The sequence below is a fragment of the Carassius carassius genome, chromosome 39 (genome assembly GCF_963082965.1).
Source record: "Carassius carassius chromosome 39, fCarCar2.1, whole genome shotgun sequence".
Classification (NCBI taxonomy): domain Eukaryota; kingdom Metazoa; phylum Chordata; class Actinopteri; order Cypriniformes; family Cyprinidae; genus Carassius; species Carassius carassius.
In genome coordinates this window covers 1782501-1805948 of record NC_081793.1, presented here as the reverse complement: position 1 = coordinate 1805948, position 23448 = coordinate 1782501, and the positions used below count along the sequence as shown (strand labels likewise).

Here is a 23448-nt window from a genome sequence, read left to right as displayed (position 1 = left end):
TAAATTAAATTAAATTAAAAATTAAATTAATGCTTTTAGCAGACGCTTTTATCCTAAGCGACTTGCAGTGCAATCAGGATATAAATTTTTACCAATCAATGTATATGTATATTTAATTAGATAAAGTCTCGTTTGCATACTTAACATTTCAGAACATGCGTAATACAAAACAGCTGTCTTAATGTAGATAATGTAATTAAATAAGTGGATATGTTACATTTTTACCCCATTCACTGGTGTTTTTTTAATTAAAATCTTGATATACTGAGTCATTCCGGTCTGTAGGTGAACAATTTATATATATATATATATATATATATATAAGTATTATTTTTTTTTATGTAATGGTGAACGAAAGCCTAACCATTGAGATTTTTCTCACATATAATAAACAACGCGACGTCGCCGAGGAAAACGCAGAAACTGCGCACGTCACGTCCACGCAAAGACTCAGTGACGTAGTACGCAAGTGTCCGCACTCCGCAGCTCAAGGCCTGCCAGTGGACGGAAGCTCAGTGCGCGCAGAGCTAGTGTCTTCAAGAGAAAAACAAGACGAATACAACATACCGCGGGGCTCAGAGTGTAGAAGACGCCAGAGCTGTTCTTAACCTGCTCTTGAGCTGGCTCTGTATCTTCTGAGAGGGTGAGTAAACAGCAGTTTAACCGCTGATGTTTGTGAGGTGTGTTGTGGGGGAGGGTAACGCTAACGCTAACGCTAGTTTGTTCCAGTAACACACCACAGTAAACACTCGCGCGTTTAAACTGGATATTTAGTTGAATTAACATCTTGGTGTGTTCTTTAACTTACTGGACATCATTGTGTTTTAAATATCGATATGACACATGAGCTAATTCTGGTACCGTGGTACATTAATGGTATATTAGTTCCGTGGTAACTGTATGTTTACCACACGACGATTGATAACGTTACTATGACACACACATCCATAGTGTTTTTGGTATTAAATCATTATAAATCTACTCTTTAGTCAGTCTGCAGGTGTCCTGATGTCCACGTCTCATTTTGGCTGTGTCTCAAACCTCCTTGACAGCATTGTGTGTGATGTTTCAGAGAAGGTTCTGGAGCTTTGAGAGGCATAACTCACTCAGCTCTGATCGTGCAGATAGTCTTTCACCGCTTAAACCGGTTTGGATTCGATTTGGATTGAGTGGGATGTACTCTGTGCAGGTTTGAGGAGTCCTAGCGGAGAAAGAGAGGTGTTTGGTTGAGGATGGTGCTGTGAGATGATGAATTCAGGGCATTCGGGTGCGGTTCTCCATGTTATTTTAGGAGATGATTGACACTTTCCATTCACATTGATGTTTAAGAATGCAACATCTGAAGTATGAATTAAAATGCAAAGCCCTGAGCACTCAAGTATGGACCATTAAACACAGTGTGCTGAAATAATTAATAAAAAATAATAATCGGTGACATATTTGATTTATTGATTAATTAATAATCAATAAATTGATCAGTAGTGAATAAAATATTTCTAAGGACAAAATGCATCTGAAATATAGTGGAGGACACAGACTGAGTGGAAGACGTTAACATTTAGTCTAGGCTTAAAAAAAATAAAATCTGTCAAAATAAATGTAAATGTACATTAAAAACACTTCTGTAAGGATGTGTTAAATTGATAAGAAGTGATACCAAAGATTTATATTGTTAGAAAAATATTTATATTTTGAATAAATGCTGTTCTTTTGAACTTTTTATTTATCAAAGAATCCTGGAAAAAAGTATTGAAGTTTCCAAAAAAAAGTATGTTGTTATAACATTTTGCAAGATTACGTTTTTTGTATTCTGTATTTTCGATCAAATAAATGCAGCTTTGATGAGCAGAAGAGACTTCTTTATAAAGTCTTACTGTTCCCAAACTTTTATCCCATTGTGTGTGTGTGTGTGTGTGTGGGTGTGTGTGTGATAATGGATAACATAAAAATTAATTATCTGTGATGCAATTTAATGTTTTACGATCGTGAATTGAATTGTCTTCTACAGATTTACAGTCGTACTGTATGCAGTAATCTTCCTATTTTCATACTGTAAAGCGCTATATAAATAAAGACTTGACCATGTACCTGTTTAAATATGTATTTCTGCTTCAAGTCACTATAACGCTTCTAAGCTCAGATTCGTCACGCGCTTTCTGAAGTGCACAGACTTTCATGGCAGCACATGAAGAAAATATATTGATATTGTGAACTTTTCATGCCATTCAATGTTTAGTTATGCATATTGTTCACTGAACCAAAATTGTTATAATATGTATCATTGACCGGCAAAAAAAGAAAAGTCTTAGATTTAGATCACAATAACCATAGTAATGCACCTCAATACCATAGTAAAATTTAACTATATTGTTTCTAGGTATTTGTATGAAAAATACAGGTAGTATAAATGCACAAACGCTGTAGCTTAAACACAAAAACACTGTAATTATATTCCATTACTCCTTTAATACATTTACTTCATGTCTACATTAATAATATGATAAAATATCCTACATTATTGGCACAATACCATGGTTCAGTTAGTGTTTCTACAGTAAATCATGGTAAACGATGGTGATTTGTAGACTGAAAAGCCTTCTGACTGTAACACAATAATTATCGTTATTGTTTTAACGCCCAGCACTAGTCGTGAAAGATCATTAAACTAGTCAAATGGCACCGTTAGACTAAACCTTATACAAATACAAATCGTGTTAAAAACATTGCAATATGCAAACTATTCCTCTTTTATACATAGACACCAAAAAATAACTAATAGAAGATGAATATACAAAATTGCATTCCTAGTTGCACTGCTCTGTTGCATTATTTTAGTCTAGGATTAAATAATCAAATTGCATTTATGTATTTACCTAACTTTGAAGGCAAGGTTGTTTTGAAAGTGTGCTTTATTGGCAAACCACATAACTTTATTTATTTATTTATTTTCAACAGCGTGACCGAAACAAATGCAGGACCTGGTTAAAATGCACTCATGAATTTCTTTCTTTTTTTGTCTCTTCAGATTTTTGGAGGGGAAGTTCTTCTTGAATGCTCAAGACGCAGTCAGCACGGTTTTCAGCATGAACAGGAATAAGCGTGAGAAGGAATACTACAGCTTAGATGTAGGAGACTCCACATTCACTGTTTTGAAGCGCTATCAGAATCTAAGACCGATCGGATCTGGAGCACAAGGCATCGTCTGGTGAGTTCAGTGGATTTATTATCAGCCTCTAAAATATGAAAGAAACTGATCGTTGTTAAGATGGCTCATGATAGTAAGTGTGGTGAATGAAAGCTTTTTCTCTTCGTCTTGTAGCTCTGCGTACGACCATGTCCTTGAACGAAATGTTGCAATTAAGAAACTTAGCCGACCCTTCCAGAACCAAACCCACGCTAAACGAGCCTACAGAGAGCTGGTCCTGATGAAGTGCGTCAACCACAAAAATGTAAGACATGTTTTGCTCGGTCTCTGTCTGTGTGTTTGTAAAAACACTTGAGGTTTGTGAAGTTGCTGAAGCCTCATTTGCAAACCAAGGCAATCAAAAACATAGCAATATTGTTAAATATTATTGCGTGTATCCTTCAGAAGTCATCCTCATGTGCTGATTTGCTGCTCAATAAAACATCATCAATGTTTTCATGCTGCGTTATATTTTGGTGGAAACGTGATGCGTTATATTTTTCAGGATTCTTTGAAATCCATTCTGCAGACATTTCAAAAGAAAAGCATTGATTTGAAATAGAAATAGTTATAAATGTAAATATGGTCAATTACAGTTTAATGCATCTTTGCTGAATAAAAGGATACATTTCTTTAAAAAAAAAGTACTGATTCTAAACTTCCATTGTAGTTAATTTTGTAATATTGTAGTTCTTGTAATCATATATCAGCTTTTATGCAGTATGCTTTCATTTCACAGATCATTGGCTTACTGAATGTGTTCACGCCTCAGAAGACACTTGAAGAATTCCAGGATGTGTGAGTTATTTCTGCTGAGATTTAAACATTGTATTAGAATGGAAGTGAAAGGTCCTTTGGTTTGTCAAATCTGTTATACATAATATATATTTGCCCTAGGATTAACTCAAATGGGTTAAATAAAGAGATGAAACTAACAAGCTACTGATAGTACAGCATGTACAGTAGATGCCACTGCATCTTATAAGTCATGCATAACTCCCAGATCTGTGTTTGCATGCTTGTTGATTGGTGTTCGTGCGTCTCCTGTTTGCAGGTATCTGGTGATGGAGCTGATGGATGCTAACCTGTGCCAGGTCATTCAGATGGAGCTGGACCACGAGAGACTCTCATACCTGCTTTATCAGATGCTCTGCGGCATCAAACACCTACACGCTGCTGGCATCATACACAGGGTACGCACACACACACACACACACACACACACACTTGCTATATTTCAAAGCCTAATGAACTGGTTTGCTGTCTGCTTTATACATATATAAAGTAATCATAAAATATAAAAAGCTCTCCGTCTGTAAAAGCACTAGAAAGACTAATGCTATGTTGTTGTCAGTAAAGTTTAAGTTTTATCATGATCTGGAGTTTTCAAGCTTTTGATGCTAAGGACCCCCAAGTAGGACAATCGCTTACAAAAGACTATATTTTATAAACCCATTTATACCTATAACAGTTAATCACGTGATTTCTGACCATAAATATTAAAAAAAATCTATGAAAATATTTTTGAAATGTATATGGAGTATTAAAACAAAAGCATACATTTCATTATTTTTCAGAATTTTGTCCGCACTAAAATATATATTTTGTATTTTTTGTCCCCTCTAGTAACTACACAAAATGACCTAGAAAGCGAATAATAATAAAGATAAATGTTTTTTTTTTTTTTTTTAACTTTTGAATTAAATGACACTAATTTGTATCTATATTTTAAGCACTTTATATATTTATCTTGAAATAAATGTATAATCTACATTTCCCTCTACTTTAATACAAAATTTTGCCCAAAATAAAAACAATTATTAAGACGGCGTTCATGTAGGGGGTGATGACTATAAATGTTGCCTAGTTTGGCAGCTTACAAGCTTTTTAGGACAAAACCCATGTTTGTAAGGGTTCTTTGATTTATAAAAAAAAAAAAAAAAAAAATTACGTTACACAATTTTCCTATGTTTTTATTTTAACAGAAACATTTGTGGTGAATCACTTTGTTTGGAACAAAAATGAAAGGAATTGTTCAATTTGTATTTAACTGCATTTTTTTAAATATTATTTGGTGTGTCTTCTGCTTTCTCTTGATTGCCACAGTTTTTAGTGTAAATTTGCATTATTTGAATTTTTTTTTATTGGCGACAGAATTTCGTAGGGTCCTATTATTGTACAATTAAAAAAAAAAAATTGTTTAACTTTCAATTGATTAAACTTGCTTTTTGATTATTGAAAATAAAATTAAACCATTAAAACAGAGTCCAGAAATATTGAGACAGAATTTTGTAAAAATAAAACGGAATTTGGGAAGTTCATAGGGCACTAAAAATTAAATTTTTGTAACACATTTTTTTTTTTTATTGCATTGTAAATTAAACTGTAATAAAAGACCAATAAAAATAATTTTGGAAAAAAATCAAACTCAAGGGCCTAGTTTTCAAACTGTAGGAATGTGAGAATGTGACGTTCCTTCTGACCCCTGACCTCTTCTCTCATTAGGATCTGAAGCCCAGTAACATAGTAGTGAAATCAGACTGTACTCTGAAGATCCTGGACTTCGGTCTGGCCCGGACGGCTGCCACTGGCCTCCTCATGACTCCCTACGTGGTGACACGCTACTATCGTGCTCCCGAGGTCATTCTGGGTATGGGTTACCAAGCCAATGGTGAGTGCTCACCTGATATCACTGCTTTGCAGCATGCCCACGTAAAGAGTCCCAAACGAACACATCCACCACAAATGGCGGTGGTGTGTTAACGTTAAAGCCCCTTGAGGGAACTAGTTTGGAGTGGTTTCTGCATGCACAAGCACACTGGATGGGTTTGCCTGTAGCACTGAGCATCTAGATAGGAAAAGCATTAGTCACTGAGTCTTACTTGGGAAGTGAAAGGGGTTCAAATAAATTTGAAGGCCAAAAATGCTGAGTTTTGGTCCTGGATGGTAGCGCTGAGGAAAAATTGGCGTGGACAAATCTCAAGCAGTCGTGCTGCCCTTTATGCTTTGCTTATTTCTTCTCTTTTTCCTCTATGCTACACTGGTTTAGTGGATATTTGGGCTGTGGGCTGTATTATGGCAGAGATGGTGCGGCACAAAATCCTTTTTCCAGGGAGGGACTGTATCCTTGTTCGGCCTCTAGTTGTTTGCTTGGATTTTGTGCTGTTTTGTGAAGAGTTGGGCCTCTTGGATGTCCGTGTCTTGCTCTGTTATTGGGCGTTGTTATCCTGCCTGACGCACACTGAGATGTTTGCATCCACATCAATGCACCCCTGTTCCTTCTATACGTGTGTGTGCTTGCATTTCTGTTTTATTGTTTTTCATTGTTCGATTTTTGCCATTTTTAATTTGGTGGTCATTTCATGTTTCAGTTGATGTCTGGTCTGTTGGCTGCATCATGGCTGAAATGGTCAGAGGTAGTGTGTTGTTTCCTGGCACAGACCGTATCCTTACCTGCTCGTCTTTACTGTCCCATTCTGAGTGTGTGTGTGTGTGTTTAGTTTTTTTTATTTCACTTACTTTACCCTTGATATGTGTTTTGCCATTGATGTGCAAGACCTGATAAAAAGGTTAATACATTTCATATTTGTGATAGAAGGTAAACAAAAACAAACAAAAGTAGTTGCTTTCTTGCACATGAAATTGTCAGGAGTTTTATTCAGACACTTGGTTAACACAGACCATAGTAAAAATCCCTCAATTTGTTCTGTGTGTGTGTGCAGCATTTTTTTTAATGCATTTTTATTTTTTTATTTTAAGCAGAGTAGAGAGAAAAAAAAAAGATCATTTATAATTCTACATATTACACAACACCCATAACTGCTTAATTATGCATACATATATTTCATATAATATATTTTCCATAATATTTATTTATATATTTTAGGTTACATTTTTATATATATTTTCTCCCAAATAAATTATATAATTTATTCTACCACCATATTTTGAAAGTTTATTTGCATATATATATATATATATAATCATCATATTATACTGTTTTTTTTTAAGGATTATGTGACACTGAAGACAGGAGTAATGATGCTGAAAATACAGCTGAACATCACAGAAATAAATTTTAATTTACAGTATATGCACATAGAAAACAGTTATTTTGAATTTTAATATTTCACAATATTTCATAGTTTTTATGATCAGATAAATGTAGCCTTGGTGAGCAGAAATTACTTCATTCAAAAACACAAAAGCATGTTTAAATTAATAAATACAAATGTCAAATATATACACATTTACTATATTTAAATGATTAATAACATTATTTTTTTTTAAACATTTAGAGATTACACACATGCGCACACACAAGCTATACATACACACACGCACACACACACACACACACACACACACACACATTTGTGTTAATATAACATTTTCACTTTCAGTGGGGACTGAAAAAGACTTTACACGTCACACCAGATCAGGGAAATGTTACGTGCTACATTCATTGTTAACTTAATTAGGTAAGCTGCTCAATTCGAGCTAATAATTCAAGCTCTAAGTGAAACTGTATATGTATGTGACTTGGCAGTCAGGTAAGAGACTGGGTAGTTTTCCTTAGCTTGTGATCTGAAGACATCGACCAGTGGAACAAGGTGATCGAGCAGCTGGGAACGCCGTCTCAGGAGTTCATGCTGAAGCTCAACCAGTCCGTGAGGACGTATGTGGAGAACCGGCCCCGCTACGCTGGATACAGCTTTGAGAAGCTCTTCCCAGACGTGCTCTTCCCTGCAGACTCCGACCACAACAAACTGAAAGGTGAGGGATACTTCTTTAACATTTCGACCTGCCATAAAACCTTGCTGTATTTTTATAGCACTCTGTTACTCTGTAAATATTGATTTTTTTTGTAGCCTGCTATTAGAAACGGCGAGTTCTGATTGGATGAGCCACGTTCAAAGATGCAATAATCAGATATTTATAATTGTGATTTATTTATTAAAAATGGTACCTATGAGTAAATGTAGGGCTTCAAAAGTTTTTGATACTGATGCAGTGACTTCGATACAGGTTCCTGAACAAGACTTTTTTCGATAAGTTTTCTTAAATTCGTTTTAACAAGATTACAATACACACTACCTCAAAAAAACACTTCTGTTTTTAGTTCTGTACATAAACCCCACAAAAAAACATTTCTACGGATGAAACATGAAGCTAATAAACATACGATTATTACATATTATATGAAATGTATATGATTTTCTTAAGATTCAGCCTATATTTTTAAAGATCTTTAACAGTGCTAAAATTACTGTAATCAAAAAGACTTGTTGCTTTATTTAAAGGTGCCTTTAATTCACGATTCTGCTTTGCTGAAGTCTGTTTCAATTTGGCTTCTCCAGACGCACACTGTTGTTTGTTTCCTTTCATTAAACTCTCATCAAGTCACAGTAATCCAAGAACAGCATGATTGTCCATGGCGAATTTCCTCTCAATTCAGTTTCTGATTTAAATGCAATTATTTTGCAGCGAGTCAAGCACGAGACTTGTTATCCAAAATGCTGGTAATCGATGCGTCTAAACGAATCTCGGTGGACGAGGCCCTCCAGCACCCTTACATCAACGTGTGGTACGACCCGTCAGAAGTGGAAGCGGTGAGTGCTTCAGCGTTCATTATCTGTGCTGCAGCGTGCACAGCGAGAACTCTCCAGAGAGAAGGACTGATGGAGCACCTGATGTCTTTTTTTCTTTCCTTTGTTGATGTAACTGATTGACATTCATCTGCTTTGTTTCAGCCTCCACCGGCGATCACGGATAAACAGCTAGATGAGAGAGAACACACAGTCGAAGAGTGGAAAGGTCTGCTTTGTTGTTTAAATCCTTGATTGTAATACAATTATAATATTTAGTATCTGATGAGTTAGTTAGGAACAAAATTAATTCGCTAATTACATTAATTGACTAGTTTTATATCAAGCTAACTGTATATATTACAATATATGTGTGTGTGTATGTATATAATAAAATTGTTAATGCAAATTTTTTAAAATAGTTTAAATTTGATCAAGCTGACAGTATATATTACAATATATGAACTGTTTCAAGAAATTAAACAAATAAAAATATTTTTCAATGATTTATAATTATTTTTTTTTTCAGGAAATTCAACAAATAAAACCATTTTTTCAAAATGTTCAATTCAATTCAAAATGTATCTATTAAAGTATTTAATAATGCCTATTTTTAGAATCCGTTGAATTAAATTATTTTTATATCAAGTTAACGGTATTAAGCACAACCTTTTTTTAAAGGAAATTCAACAAAGAACATAATTTTTTTTAAATTAATTTAATAAAATTGATTTATTAAATTACGTTTTAAGAATGCCTATTTTTGCATTTCATTAAATCAAATTATTTTCAAATGAAAGCTTTTTCGTATGCATGATTATTTTCTCTGTTTGTTTGGATCTTGTTGGACACAAAATTTTGAATGTAATTTTAGCTCTTCTGTATCTGTTCCCTGATCAGAGCTGATATATAAGGAAGTGCTGGACTTGGAGGAACGGACGAAAAACGGGGTTATCCGAGGACAGCCGGCCGCCCTAGGTTAGTTTCCTCTTTGATTTATGAAACCATCTCTGTGTTAGGCTTTTCACACAACATTAACCCCAGGGTTAATCTTTTTTAAAGCACAGGTTAAGGGCCGCTTTAAACCCTGGCTTAAATTATATTCAGTTTTAAAGTCACATGCCTTCACATGCCTTATGTTAAAACAATTAAATGTCAAGCAAATTAATTCTTGCTTAGAAAGTAGTTCATACAATGTCGAATCAACCTTATTGACTGGGAATATTCAGTTTAAGAACATCAATCCAGGGTTTACCAATGTATTGGGTGAAATCTCAAAACCTGACTACCTAGGGTTAATTCATTTATATTTTTATGAATTATTATTTATGAATAACTTTACCATTTTCAATCACTAGTAAATATTTCAAACCATCCTTAATTCAAAGCTTATGAATCTTGAACTCTACAAATCTTTAATTCAAGATATGTTTTGAATGATGTTTATTTTTCTCACCTGATGTTTTCTTTTTCCTTATTTGAAGCATAACACTTCATGACACTGTGGACCATGTCATTTTATTAAAAAGATTAAATTGTGAGGCAGGCATTTGTGATGCTGCTTTCGATTGGTTTGAGTCTTATCTATCAAATGGGAGCATATCTGTAGAATTTGGAGAATTTTCATCATCCCTTATGCCAATCACCTGCGGGGTGCCACAGGGTTCGATTCTGGGTCCAGTTTTATTTTCTCTTTTATATGCTCTTATATAAGTTTGACAAACAAATAAATTTAGTGATCAGGGCCAGCTTTTTCCAGCTAAAGCGACTACGATAGTTAAAGCTCCTCCTCCCCTTTCAGGATTTGGAGAATGTAATTCACACTTTTATTTCCTCAGACTTAATTTATTGCAATGCTTTGTATGCTGGAATTAGTCAGTCATCACTAGGGATCAACCGATATGGATTTTTATTTTATTTTTTAATTTTTTTACTTGAAATACTTGAAATACTTGAAGAATAAATATTTTTTCCTTTTATTCTTGCCAATTTTGAGGAATAACCAATAAAATGGCTGAAGTGAAAGGAGTCTCTTCAAATAAAGATTGTGTTATTTACATTACTCCAGTAGGTGGCAAAAATCGACTGTTAATTTTTTACTTTAATCATTTATTCAAGAAGACTCAAGATATTCATAAAAAAAAAAAAGAAAACTGTGAATTATCCATTAATTAAAGAGGAATTTATGAATGAGTCTGAATTAATTTTAAGCGTGTTTGAATTAGGGATGTGCACGGATAGTCGAACATTCGAATATTCGTTCTGCTCTAATTATTCGATAAATAAAAATGATATTCGAATTTCGAAAAAAAAAAAAAAAAAAAAAGTTCACAATAAAACCTAATTTGGTCACTTTCTGTGATTCTCCACGGCATATTTGAAGGTGTATGCAAGCAAAAAATAATTAATGAATGATTAAGGGGCCATTCACATATCGCGCCTAATAAGGTGTGGAAAAGGCTATGCACTCCGCTTTCTCCTTCTTTCCAAAGCGCTCGGGCAGAAGCGCTCCTGAGGCGACGCGTTCTCTCCATGAAGACGCGGAAATTTCAGCAAAGGATAAATGGATTTGCAGCACAAAAAAAATCGCTTTTAGTAGCTCTGCTACTAAATTTATTTCAAAATGGCAATCCATATACAGCTATGATCAGCTGTTCCTTCATCTTGGCTGAGCTTTCAACGTGGTTACAGGAAAGAATGAAGCTGAATGTTTAGTTCTTGTCACATGACCCGCGGTGCGCTTGCGGCATTCTGTAAGTTGAGATGCTTTTAACTCGATGCTGTTCGGACGCGCCTGGAAAAAACGGGGCCGCGTCGCACCGTGTGCGCATCGCGACCGCGTCGCTTCCATTATGAGCGTGCATACCGCGCGCCTACATTGGAAATAACGAACTTGAGCGCGCATAAAAACGCGATTTGTGAACGCCCCCTAAAAGAACTGCGGTCTTCTAGTACTTCAAATATGCCGTGGAGAATCACAGAAAGTGACCCAAGAACATTGTTGCAGCATCTCTCAAGCAACGAATAAACACCGCTAACTTGGAGAATGCAGTGAAAACTCCTCTTCTCGCGTCTGCCCTAGACCCTCGGTACAAACATCTCAGGTTTCTCGATGAAAACATGAGAGAAGTAAGAAAAAAAAAAATTTTTTGAACATTATCAGAACATTTTCCTTGATGCGAGTGGTGCGGATGCAGTCGCCACGATGAAGAAGATGCAATGCCCACTCGTTCGAAAAGGCTGAGCCAGTTCTCTAGCGATGATTACAGAGAGTCCAGCCGAGACGAGTGGGAACAGTTCTTGCTGGAGCCATGTATTCCACCAGATGAGGATCCCATTCAGTGGTGAAACGAAAACACGAAGCGCTTCACAAAACTTATTCGCTTAGCACACCGTTATTTGTGAGTCCCGCCAACGTCTGTGCCGTCAGAGCAAGTTTTCTCCGCGGCCGGCCTTATTGTTAACAGACTAAGGAGCCGACTTTCCCCCAATCATGTTTACATGCCCGTATTTCTTAACAAGAACATTTGAAACAATAGAAAAAAAAGCAAAAAAGATTTGCTGACATTTTAAAAGTTAAGTGTAAGCTACATTCTGTACAATAGCCTAATTGCTGCAGGCTGCTTTACGTTTTTTCTTTGTTCACTTTTTTTGCCTTTAATCTGTACTTTTGTTTGTTTGCACGCATTGTTAAAGGTTTTCAGCTACAAAACACGATGTGTAATGTTCAAGCTTATTGTAAGCTTGTTCAAAATGACGAAAACAAATGTTGCTGAAAAATAACGTCTGACTCATTAAACTTAATTTAAATAAACGAATATTCGAATATTCGTTTTTTGTGAGCTCAAATATTCGAATGTGATATTTGTGGAAAACGCCCATCCCTAGTTTGAATTAATGATTCAAATTAGTATATATATTTTACGCAGTTCACATATCGCATCTAATGCTTTCTCCTTTTCACTAGTGCTTGTGCTCCCGTGGCGTCTGTCGTTGCTATGCAATCATGAACTGCGTTCTCCACAATGACGAGGAAGTATAAGCAAAGGATTTCTAGCCCTTTACTACTACATATATTTATGGAGATGAGAAATAAAATCCCGCCCTGTCCGGCTATGATCAGCTGTTCGGATGAGCTTCCGATGTTGTCATGGAAAGGTCGGTTGTTTTTTGTCACATGACCTGCATTCACTTGCGGCATTCTGAAAAGTTGAGCTGTTTTCATCTTACCACGGCATAAGCACGCGCCCGGACAAACGAGCGTGCTGAACCTCATGCGCGTTGCAACCACATCGCTTCATTTATGAGCACGCGTCCAAACCTCAGCCACCTGGTCACTGAATAAAACTCCTACAAATACCACGAAAACACGGAACAACGTCGGCAACTCTGCATTATTTAATCCTATGACCAGTGTTCGTAACAGCTGCCGTATGCATACGGATAGCCTACAACTTATCTGTTTGCAACTCCCTAAATACAATGGCAAGCAGTTTTACACACGAGGCATTCGGCATTCGTGGTTTCCATTTTGACCCACAAACTTTCTTAGCTATAGTTGCACGCTAGGGCTGCACGATATTGTGAAAAAATGACATTGGGATATTTTAATATATATACAGAGCAACGCATTTCCACTTTCAAAGTGTATGGCAATATTTCAGCTAAGTCAAACAGTTAAACGATGCTCTGAAAGTTTAAAACTTACCAGAGCGGGCTTCCTCCACTCTGCTAGTGAGGGAGGGGCAGTGTGAACTGCAGCATCTCCAGCAACACAGAGCTGCCTGTGGACTCTTGTCTGTAAATAATGCCGGGAAAAAACTATCGGCGAATGCAGCATCCACCCATCATCCGATGCAATACACGTTAAACCCTAAAAAATCGGCCCGATATATCATAAATCGGCCCGATACATACAGGCCTCTCTCCATTGGCTTCCCGTGAAACAAAGAATTGATTTCAAGGTTTTAACATAAGTGTTTAAAGCTCTACGTGCACTTGCCCCAAACCATATATCAGAACTTTTAAGTTTCTATTCTCCTTAGAGATCACTCATATCTTCAGTCCAGCTGTTTTTAAATGTCCCAAAATCTCAGTTGAAAACAAAAGGCAATAGGTCTTTTTCCTTCTATGCTCCATAACTTTGGAACACACTAGGGATGGGACGATAACCGGTTTTATTGATAACCGTGATAAAATGTGCTGAAGGTTAATAATATCGTTTAAAAATGAATTATCATTAAAACCGTGTTTGATTATCGCGGTTTTAATAACTCACTATTAAATCATGTCCAGCCAGCAACAGTCTGACGCAAGCGCAGCGCGCAATGTTTTTTTTGTTTTTTTTCGAGAAGGAATGGCGAAAGTCAGTGACTTTTCTATGCTTTTCTATGCTTCTACACTTTTCATTGTAAGGAAGGAAATGCCACAGAATTTAATCTTTCTTTAAATTAAGTGCATAGAGTTGCTTGTTTTATTAGTTGTTTGTTGATTATTAAATATAAAACTTGCTGAAATGTTTTCAGTGTGAGCATCAACTATTTTTGAACACTTTCATCTCGTTTCAACAAAACCGTGATAATATTGATAATTTTAGTCACTATAATCGTGATATTAAATTTTCATACCGTCCCATCCCTAGAACACACTACCCTTAACTATCAGAGCTTCTCCTACATTAAGCCTTTTTAAAGTATCAATTAAAACTGTTATATTGCAGCCATTTGCTAAAATCACACAACGCACAGCACATTTATTAAATTTTTTTTTGATCTAATACAGCCATGAGTCTTTTTGGGAAAGATGCAACAGGTTTTTCACACCTGGATTTGGGGATCCTTTGCCATTTCTCCTTGCAGATTCTCTCCAGTTCTGTCAGGTTGGATGGTAAACGTTGGTGGACAGCCATTTTCAGGTCTCTCCAGAGATGCTCAATTGGGTTTAAGTCAGGGCTCTGTGACTGTTCTTGAATGGCCCAGCCAGAGTTGTTGTGAAGCCACTCCTTCGTTATTTTAACCTTCGGCCCAGTTGTAGGTCCTGAGCACTCTGGAGAAGGTTTTAGTCCAGGATATCCCTGTACTTGGCCGCATTCATCTTTCCCTTGATTGCAACCAGTTATCCTGTCCCTGCAGCTGAAAAACACCCCACAGCATGATGCTGCTACCACCATGCTTCACTGTTGGGACTGAATTGGACAGGTGATGAGCAGTGCCTGGGTTTCTCCACACATACCGCTTAGAATTAGGGGAAAAAAGTTCTATCTTGGTCTCATCAGACCAGAGAATCCTTCAGGTGTTTTTTAGCAAACTCCATGGGGGCTTTCATGTGTCTTGCACTGAGAAGAGGCTGCAGTGATGACTTCCATCTCCCGACTGCATCTCTGGAGCTCAGCAACAGTGATCTTTGGGTTCTTCTTTACCTCTCTTAGCAAGGCTCTTCTTCTCCGATAGCTCAGTTTGGCCGGACGGCCAGCTCTAGAAAGGGTTCTGGTCGTCCCAAACGTCTTCCATTTAAGGATTATGGAGGGCACTGTGTTCTTAAGAACCTTAAATGCAACAGAAATGTTTTTGTAACCTTGGCCAGATCTGTGCCTTGCCACAATTCTGTCTATGAGCTCTTCAGGCAGTTCCTTTGACCTCCTGATTCTTATTTGCTCTGACATGCTCTGTGAGCTGTAAGGTCTTATACAGACAGGTGTGTGGCTTTCCTAATCAAGTCCAATCAGTATAATCAAACACAGCTGGACTCAAATGAAGGTGCAGAACCATCTCAAGGATCAGAAGAAATGGACAGCACCTGAGTTAAATATATGAGTGTCACAGCAAAGGGTCCGAATACTTAGGACCATGTGATATTACAGTTTTTCTTTTTTAATAAATCTGCAAAAATGTCAACAATTCTGTATTTCTCTGTCAATATGGGGTGCTGTGTGTACATTGAGAAAAAAAAAAAGAACTTAAATGATTTTAGCAAATGGCTGCAATATAACAAAGAGTGAAAAATTTAAGGGGGTCTGAATACTTTCCGTACCCACTGTATATAACAATTTTGTTTAAATTATCTTTTTATGATTGGACTGAATACCATCCAGCCCTGTTATATTCGTCTGTACTTGCTCTGCTTGTGAAGTGCTTTGGTCGACATTCTTGTTGTTTTAATGTGCTATATAAATAAATTTGACTTTGACCTTAAATATAATTTGAGGAATCAAATCTTAATGCCTTCTTACCCAATCTTCTGAAGTAAACATATGCTGTAAAGAGGTTGCAGTATTTGTATGTGTTTCATCAGTTACCTGGCTGATAAACATGGTTTCTGTTTCTCATAGCACAGGTGCAGCAGTGAGCAATGACTCCCATGAGCCCTCGACGTCCTCGTCCTCCACAAACGACGTCTCGTCCATGTCCACAGACCCCACCCTGACCTCGGACACAGACAGCAGTCAGGAGGCGCCCGCAGGACCGCTGGGCTGCTGCAGATGACTGTCCTCCTCCTCCCCACTTCCACCCATCACACTTAGTCTCCTGTCTTTCTTTCTCAAACTCACACCTTCTTTTGAATTGACAAAGTGTGAGAGGTAAGAGTTTTTGAGGGCGCCTTCAGAGCTCTTACTCCAAACCAGCATTTGTTTGATTGCTTTGGTTTTTTGCATCTGATTGAAGCTACTTCTCCGGCATCTTGCCATTTGGATGTGGAATGATTTGAGTTTACTTGTAAAGATGAATGGGGAATATATTTTTGAGATGTTTTATTTTATTTTTTAGTGTTACGGCACACACATTTTTTTTTTTTTTGGATGAATGAGTGTTTCTTCACTGTTACTGCTGTTTTGGAGTCAGTGGTGTGTAAAATCAGTGTGTTCGGCGGCAGAGTTGGTTTTTAATATGACGTGTGCTTAACCACGATTTTAGATAGACGATAAACACTTTTTAAAGTGCTTTAAGGGTCTGTAAGCTACTCTTTTCTCTTTCTAATGTCATTGCACGACTGACTTCACGTAGTATGCTCTGTAAAAACATGTTTGGGTTTTCAAACGTCACCATAGGTAATCTAGTCTGTACATATTTCAACTTGAAACAAAGTAACCCACAGCTTTCAGCACACTTCAACACTGTACAGCCTGATGTAAAGGTTTCATTTTATGATATGGAACTGAAATTGGGTATTTGGCCCATGCATACGAAAGGCTTTTGAATCCAAGGGCCCTGTTTTGATCGATCGGAGCATGAGTAGACGTGTTTTAATCCCACTCTTCTGTCCACTTTTGACCACTTCTGTTCTTTTGAGTGGAGGGTCTATGGGCCACTGTATCTGGGACTTTTCAGATTTTTTGATCTAATATTGTGAAATAAGCTTGTGCAATTTACATATGAGCCCAACACATTTTTTGGAAGCTGTTTTTGAAATGTTTGCTGCATGGATAAAAAAACAAAAAGGAAAATATATCAAAATTGTGCTGGGAGAAGAAAAAACAACATTAGTCACTTATAAGTTGGCAGCAAATGCTTTAAATAAAATCTGTATTCAGAATAGAACAAGATAAAAACCAGGAAATATAATTAGCTACAAAATTATAATAATTTTATTAAAAAATGTATATATACACAACCAGTCAAAAGTTTTTGAACAGTAAGATTTGATGTTTTTAAAGAATTCTGTTCTGCTCACCAAGCTTTCATTTATTCAATCCAAAATACAGCAAAAGTAGTAATATTGTGAAATATTTTTACTATTTAAAATAACTGCTTCCTATGTGAATGTGTTAAAATGTAATTTATTTCTGTGTGTGTGTATCTATATGCAAGTAAGGATGCTTTAAATTGATCAGAAGAAAATGCTGTTCTTTTGATCTTTCCATTCATCGATGAAACCTGAAAAAAATAATTCTCGGCTGTTTCCAGCATGATATTAATAATAAATGTCTTTTTTGAATCATCATATTTTCATGATTTCTGAAGATCATGTGACACTGAAGACTGGAGTAATGATGCTGAAAATACAGGGGAGCATCACAGAAATAAATTACATTTTACAATATATTCACATAGAAAGCATATATTTCACTATTATAGTTTTCGCTGTATTTTGGACCAAATAAATGCAGGCTTCGTGAGCAGAAGAGACTTAAAAAAAAAAAAAAGCATAAATATTACTTCTCAAAAACGTTTGACTGGTAGTGTATAACAATAAAATAGAACACAAATTATAACAGCTTTCGTTATTAGCAACACAGGCCTATAAACAGCTAGCAGTGCCATAAATGATGTGTTGAAGAGATATTTTCCATATCACAGCAGAATTATATTTTATAATCCGTGATATTTGGTAAGCAAACCGTATGTGCTCTCAGACGTCTGTTTCCTTAAACATGTGGTGCGCCTGTAAAAATGAACCAAAACAGATTAATTGTTTTTGTTCTTATTATGTTAATTCGTTAAGTGTTTAACTGAAACCTTTTAAGTAGGCCTATTTTTTTATTATTATTATTATACCTATCATATGTCATTTTATTCAGTTTTCTCTATTGTTTATGTGCATGCAAAACTAAACCACTGAAAAGAAAAACATTTCGGCTATTTGTAAAGGTCACATACACTTATCCATTGTAACGGAATTTAAATCTAATTTAATATTCTGATGTTGCCGGGTAACGGATAGGAAATGAACTTGGGAATGTTTAAGAATGAGCTCAGTCAGCGGAGAGCAGGCGGTCTTTAGTCGCTGTTTTCGACTACCTCTGGAAGTGCTCAAAAGTGGACACGCTGGAAACATTTAACACCCCTTCCACGCCTGTGTTAAGCGACGTCTTGTGTTCAGATCGACGAAAACGCATCTAAATATCAGGTGTAAACAGGGTCTTCTAGTACTTTTGAATTCACTACCAAACTGCGTCTGCCAATGCAATCTTATTCATTACACAATGAGAAAAAAAAAATGCTTTCATGGGTGATTTTTTTTTTTTTAACAGCGTCGTTTTGATTGGAGCAATCATTCTAAATGAATAAAGACTTATTAGATTGAAGGTTTAAAATGGAAATACTGCTTTTAATGCCTGTCTAACGCTAAAAAAAATCAGTATCAGATTTATTCTGATGTTTATAAAAATGTGTTTTGGAATGTAGTGTAAACAAGATGACCCTTATGAACTAAATCCATCGCTAAATTTGGAAATGCCATTCATCATTGGGTTAAAATCTACGTTTTTTTTATTCCGCTTTCGAAATGGAGAAAGTGCCTGAGTCCAGCGTTCATTCCTGAATGATTAGAATGGTGAAGAAATTTGGGTGAGGTTTTTCGAAAGTAATATTGTTTATATCATGTTGGAGTGTCTATTTTTGTAGAGCGTTGGATGTAGGATGTTGATTAAAAGGTCAGGGCATGTTGAGAAGATGATCTTTCATCACATGAAGGTCTTTCATCAAAGTAATAGCAAATTGGAACATTTTTGGTATGTGTATATGGTTTGCAGCTTTATTTTGGTTATGGAAATATGCGAGATATTGCATCGAATGGTGTATGCGGGAACTACATTTCCCATGAGGCAATGCTAAGGAATGTAACTGTGGGATAGCTGGGAAGTGTAGTAACCGAAGGTTTGAGTTTGCATAACTAGAGTCGTACATATTCTTTCATTTGAGTTGCATCCCAGACATTCAGTTTTATCCATGTTAAGTGCTCTTAATTTTTCTTTTCCTCTCTTTAGGGAAGTTAATGAATTTAAACTTAAGATTTTTCATCGCATTTGCTTTTATCACATCTCTCAAAAATGTTAGAATTCAGATCAAAGTAGGCTTTGATGAACTACCTCACTCTAAATTTCTATAATGTCTTTTTTTTGTGACGTAGTTGCCCTTAAGATAGATGTTAATATGGATTTCATTATTTATTTATTTCTAAAGTGAACTATTGTCAATAGTAGGCAACGTAAAGTTTTGTACATTATGTATACTGCACCTAGAGGTCAACGAATTGAAATGTAAATTTGATCTTTTTTGTTTAATTTTACTTTGTACTCATTTTTTACAGTTCATGTGCAATACCCACTGCTGTCATGCTAGTTGTAATCAATAGATCTAGATTTATTAGTTTTATGTACCCAGAGGTAGAGATATGTTTGGTACTGTCAGATAAATTCATGTTTTGTCATTTTTTTTTTTTTTTCTTTGGCTTATATTGTCAATGTTACATAACCCATCTTACCAAAAATGAAAATCTGTGGCTGATGTTTTGCTGAAGTTATGTTTAGCCACTGGACTTGGATCATCCTGGGAAGTCCCATTTAAAGCATCTGTAAAATATCATGAATTACCAACGTGTTACGATTTGGTGCTGGTATGTAATATTTGCTAGTAATGCCAGCCCAACAGTTAGTTATATATAGCTAGCTCTGTGTGCGCTAAACAGCATACAGATGCTGAGAAGTGCACTACTACAAAGAATGCGCTGGGATCTTATGATACCAATTGTACATGTACTGAAAATAAACACCAGTTTGAATCAGAACAGTCTCTTCTGTCTCATTGCTTTTACACACCAGTGTAATATACAAGACATATAAAGGGTTTCTGCAGGTAAATGAAGACTTTACAAGACCAATTAAAGAAACTAAGGATCGAATGGTTTGCTTAAACATACCATTTGCATCGGAAAGTTAATTTTTTTTACTTCATCTGAATGGTACAAAACTTGGTAAGGTTTTGGCGTTAGGCTTTTTGTCTCATTCAAAGATGACCGCATTGGAAATTTCATCTAGTGGAGTACTTCATACAAAATCTTACTGAATGCACTTTTTTTATATATATATATTAGCCTCAAATTTGGGACACTAATTGTTTAGATTTGTGCAGTTTTACACACAAAACCAATTTTGGAAAATATTAAATCTTTACTTCAGCAATAATCCGCCAAATGACTTTAAAAAGAGACCAAACTTAAGTCTGTGCTTTAGTGTCCATTTAAGTTGGAAATTAAATTTTCTGGTCTATACACGGAGAGTGGTTAACGGGTAAAAATAATTATGACAAATGACTTTGAAAAAAACAACAAAAAAACATTGATCTGCTGAAAAAAAAAACTGAAAAAATAATGCATTACATTAGCTGCGCTTGCATTTTTAGGGGCTGAAATTCAACATAGTTGTTTATTTAAGCTGTGACTATTTCAATTCGAAACATTTCTCACATTTTCATAATTAAAAATTCAATAATTCATATTCACTTCTGAAATATTCAGTCTGTTTAAAAATAAGATTTAGAATTTTAGCATTTTCAGTCCATTTTATTTTGTCTCATTTCACAAGAGGTGCATTCCTTTCCGTTTGTTTAATTTATAAGTCCTTTATGAACAACCACACACCACCACAGTGACACTTGGTAACATTTCAACACAGCACAAAGTCTAATCATCATGTATGACCACAGTATAATAGTCTAATCATGATGTATAACATCTTCACATACTCTAAATATGCATTAAAATCTATTGTAAAGGCTGTTGTTCTAGTAAAATCCAAATAATATCCAAATGGATTGATAACTGAAACATGTTGAGCAGCAAGAAGCACTTTGCTTGAGGGCACAGTGGTGATGTCCAGTTTCTGGGTCTCTTCTTCTTGAGATCGAACCTGAAACATTCATATTAGCAGCCTGGAAAGTTAACCGGCCATCATGCTAATATATAATATTTGACCTACTATGCAGTCGGAAAACAGTTCAGAAAATGAGCCGAGTCTACAAAAATCTGACAGTTTTAGACCACTCACTTTAAGAAACATCCACAGAGCTTTTCTAGTATTTCTATACACTTAAACAGTGTAAAATAAATATATAAAATTCAATCAGTTGACAAAGTCACATTTCAGTCCTTTTTTTTGGAAGTGGCAAAGCCGGTCACTTTGACGGGGCTGACATACCACTTAATATGCAAGAAAACTGTTTCAATGCCAAGATTTGGAGCAAGTCAGAAAAGCTTGCATGACATTTTTCAGTCAGTGAGACCTCGTAAATTCACTCTCCCACTTTATTTTTAAACTGACATGTTTTTGTAGGGCAGTGGTCTGCTTGAAGGGACAGTTCACCAAACTTACTCACCATCCAAAATGTAGATGAGTTTGTTTCTTCGTCAGATTTGGCGAACACAAAAGCTAAAACAAATCTAGCATTAATATGTTTTCAACTTTGAACCTGTTTCCCAGTTTTTTCCCTGGAGGATTATAGACTAGTATATTTGCCAGAAGACACTGTTTGAAGTTGAAAGCGTCTTAAAGATGGATCTGTTCCAGGTTTTGTCTTCTTCAGAGGTGTGGATTACTTGTGGATTATTGTGATGTGTTTATCAGCCGTTTGACTCTCATCCTGACGGCACCCATTCACTGCAGAGCATCCATTGCTGAGACACTGATGCAATGCTACATTTCTACAAACCTGATGAAGATACAAACTCATCTACATCTTGGATGACTTAAGGGTGAGTACGTTTTTTTTTGGGGGGTGAACTCTTCCACTTTAACATGCTGAAGCCAGTGAATCTGCTCTAATTGTCATTCTTGGGAACCTTAAACATGCGAAAGATCCATGATATAATTTTAACCGATTTAACCGAAAGACCAGATTCAGGCATTCTATTTGTTTCTGTGTCACCTAAATCTGAAACTTCTTAGAAAGTAAATGCTGTAAATCGACGTGTAAAATGGCTTTAATATATGCTACATTGCTGAAACGGTGAGTATCTCCTAGAAATAGTAACTGGTACACATTGGAAGGCCTTTAGTTGTAATAGTTGTATTTTAGGACTGATTTGATGAACACCATTCATCAAATTTGTCCACGTGGTTTATGGAGATGCCTGAGTGCTCTGGTCCATTTGGAGACTTTGGGTGTGTTCATTTGTCTTGCATTAAATGTCACTGGTACGGCTTCCAAGAGCCAGATCCCCCAGCGTGGAGAAGAAGTCTTCCATCTCTTTCTCCAGGAGGCGATTGCGGTTTTCTGCGTCCTCACGGGCCCGTTCAGAGTTTCTCAGTTTGATCTCAAGCATTCGTTTCTTTTTCCTCTCCTGTTCCATCTCTTGCTGGAGTCTCTCCATCTGCGCACACAGAGCTGAACTGGACTCTTCCAGCCTGCAGAGATGAACACAGGTGTGTGAGAGGACCATACAGATATCACCCAGCACTCTTATGCCAGGGATGCTCGGGGATCGCAATTTTAAAATATTAACAATATAAGCAATATTTAAATATAACATCTATCAAATCGGTTTCATTTTGCTTTGTAAAGTTCAGATTATTTTATGCTACTAATAGTGAAATTACGGAGCCCCTAAAGGGTCATAGTGGTGGGAGGAAAATTTTTAATTTTTATCTTTTTTGCGTTCTCTCGCAAAACTTTTACGTTCCCTCAAGAAACTTTGATTTCCCTCGCAAAACTTGTGCATTTTCTCTTTTGTGCATTCTATTCTTATATGCTTAAGGGAGGCTAATGGACACATAGTGTAGGCTAAAACCAAAACAGTTAAACAGTTTATTAATAAAATATAGCCTATTCACAGGAAAGCAGACAAGCCCAGAATAGCTAGAAACAATCCAAAACCTAATGTAAAGAAAAACTAAAAGTATGGGCTCACACACAGCTCTCATTCATCACAAATCCAAATGTTTCCATATTCGCAATGTATTTGAAG

At 36.1% G+C, this 23448-nt stretch overlaps 2 protein-coding genes across 5 annotated transcripts in view; one reads left to right on the top strand and one right to left on the bottom strand.

Moving 5' to 3' along the window:
• Window positions 1-429: 429 nt before the first annotated feature.
• On the top strand, window positions 430-17349 carry mapk8b (mitogen-activated protein kinase 8b). Of its 3 annotated transcripts, none has more exons than XM_059530368.1 (12): window positions 430-643; window positions 3026-3205; window positions 3320-3449; window positions 3924-3982; window positions 4239-4377; window positions 5690-5855; window positions 6234-6305; window positions 7778-7960; window positions 8672-8796; window positions 8938-9001; window positions 9673-9750; window positions 16105-17349. In XM_059530368.1, the coding sequence occupies exons 2-12, from the start codon at window positions 3084-3086 to the stop codon at window positions 16251-16253; spliced, it is 1287 nt and encodes a 428-aa protein (XP_059386351.1). In that variant the 5' UTR covers window positions 430-643; window positions 3026-3083; the 3' UTR covers window positions 16254-17349. The 3 variants fall into 3 exon arrangements, with proteins under 3 accessions (XP_059386351.1, XP_059386350.1, XP_059386352.1); XM_059530367.1 differs by lacking the exon at window positions 6234-6305 and adding an exon at window positions 6556-6627 and having other exon boundaries at window positions 433-643; XM_059530369.1 differs by lacking the exon at window positions 6234-6305 and adding an exon at window positions 6556-6627 and having other exon boundaries at window positions 435-643; window positions 16100-16261.
• A 4997-nt stretch (window positions 17350-22346) lies between these two features.
• Window positions 22347-23448, bottom strand: part of si:dkey-191m6.4 (rho GTPase-activating protein 22) — a 34452-nt gene continuing 33350 nt past the window's right edge. For both annotated transcript variants that reach the window (XM_059530365.1, XM_059530366.1), the window contains one exon: window positions 22347-22888. In XM_059530365.1, the coding sequence (XP_059386348.1) occupies window positions 22666-22888 (223 nt within the window). In that variant the 3' untranslated portion in view covers window positions 22347-22665. The remainder of the gene's footprint in view (window positions 22889-23448) is intronic.

Coding starts and splice junctions, on each gene's coding strand:
- mapk8b (XM_059530368.1), top strand. CDS start 3,084: ATGAACAGGAATAAGCGTGAGAAGGAATACTACAGCTTAGATGTAGGA. Junction 3,206..3,319: donor GGAGCACAAGGCATCGTCTG/GTGAGTTCAGTG, acceptor TTCGTCTTGTAG/CTCTGCGTACGACCATGTCC. Junction 8,797..8,937: donor ACCCGTCAGAAGTGGAAGCG/GTGAGTGCTTCA, acceptor GCTTTGTTTCAG/CCTCCACCGGCGATCACGGA.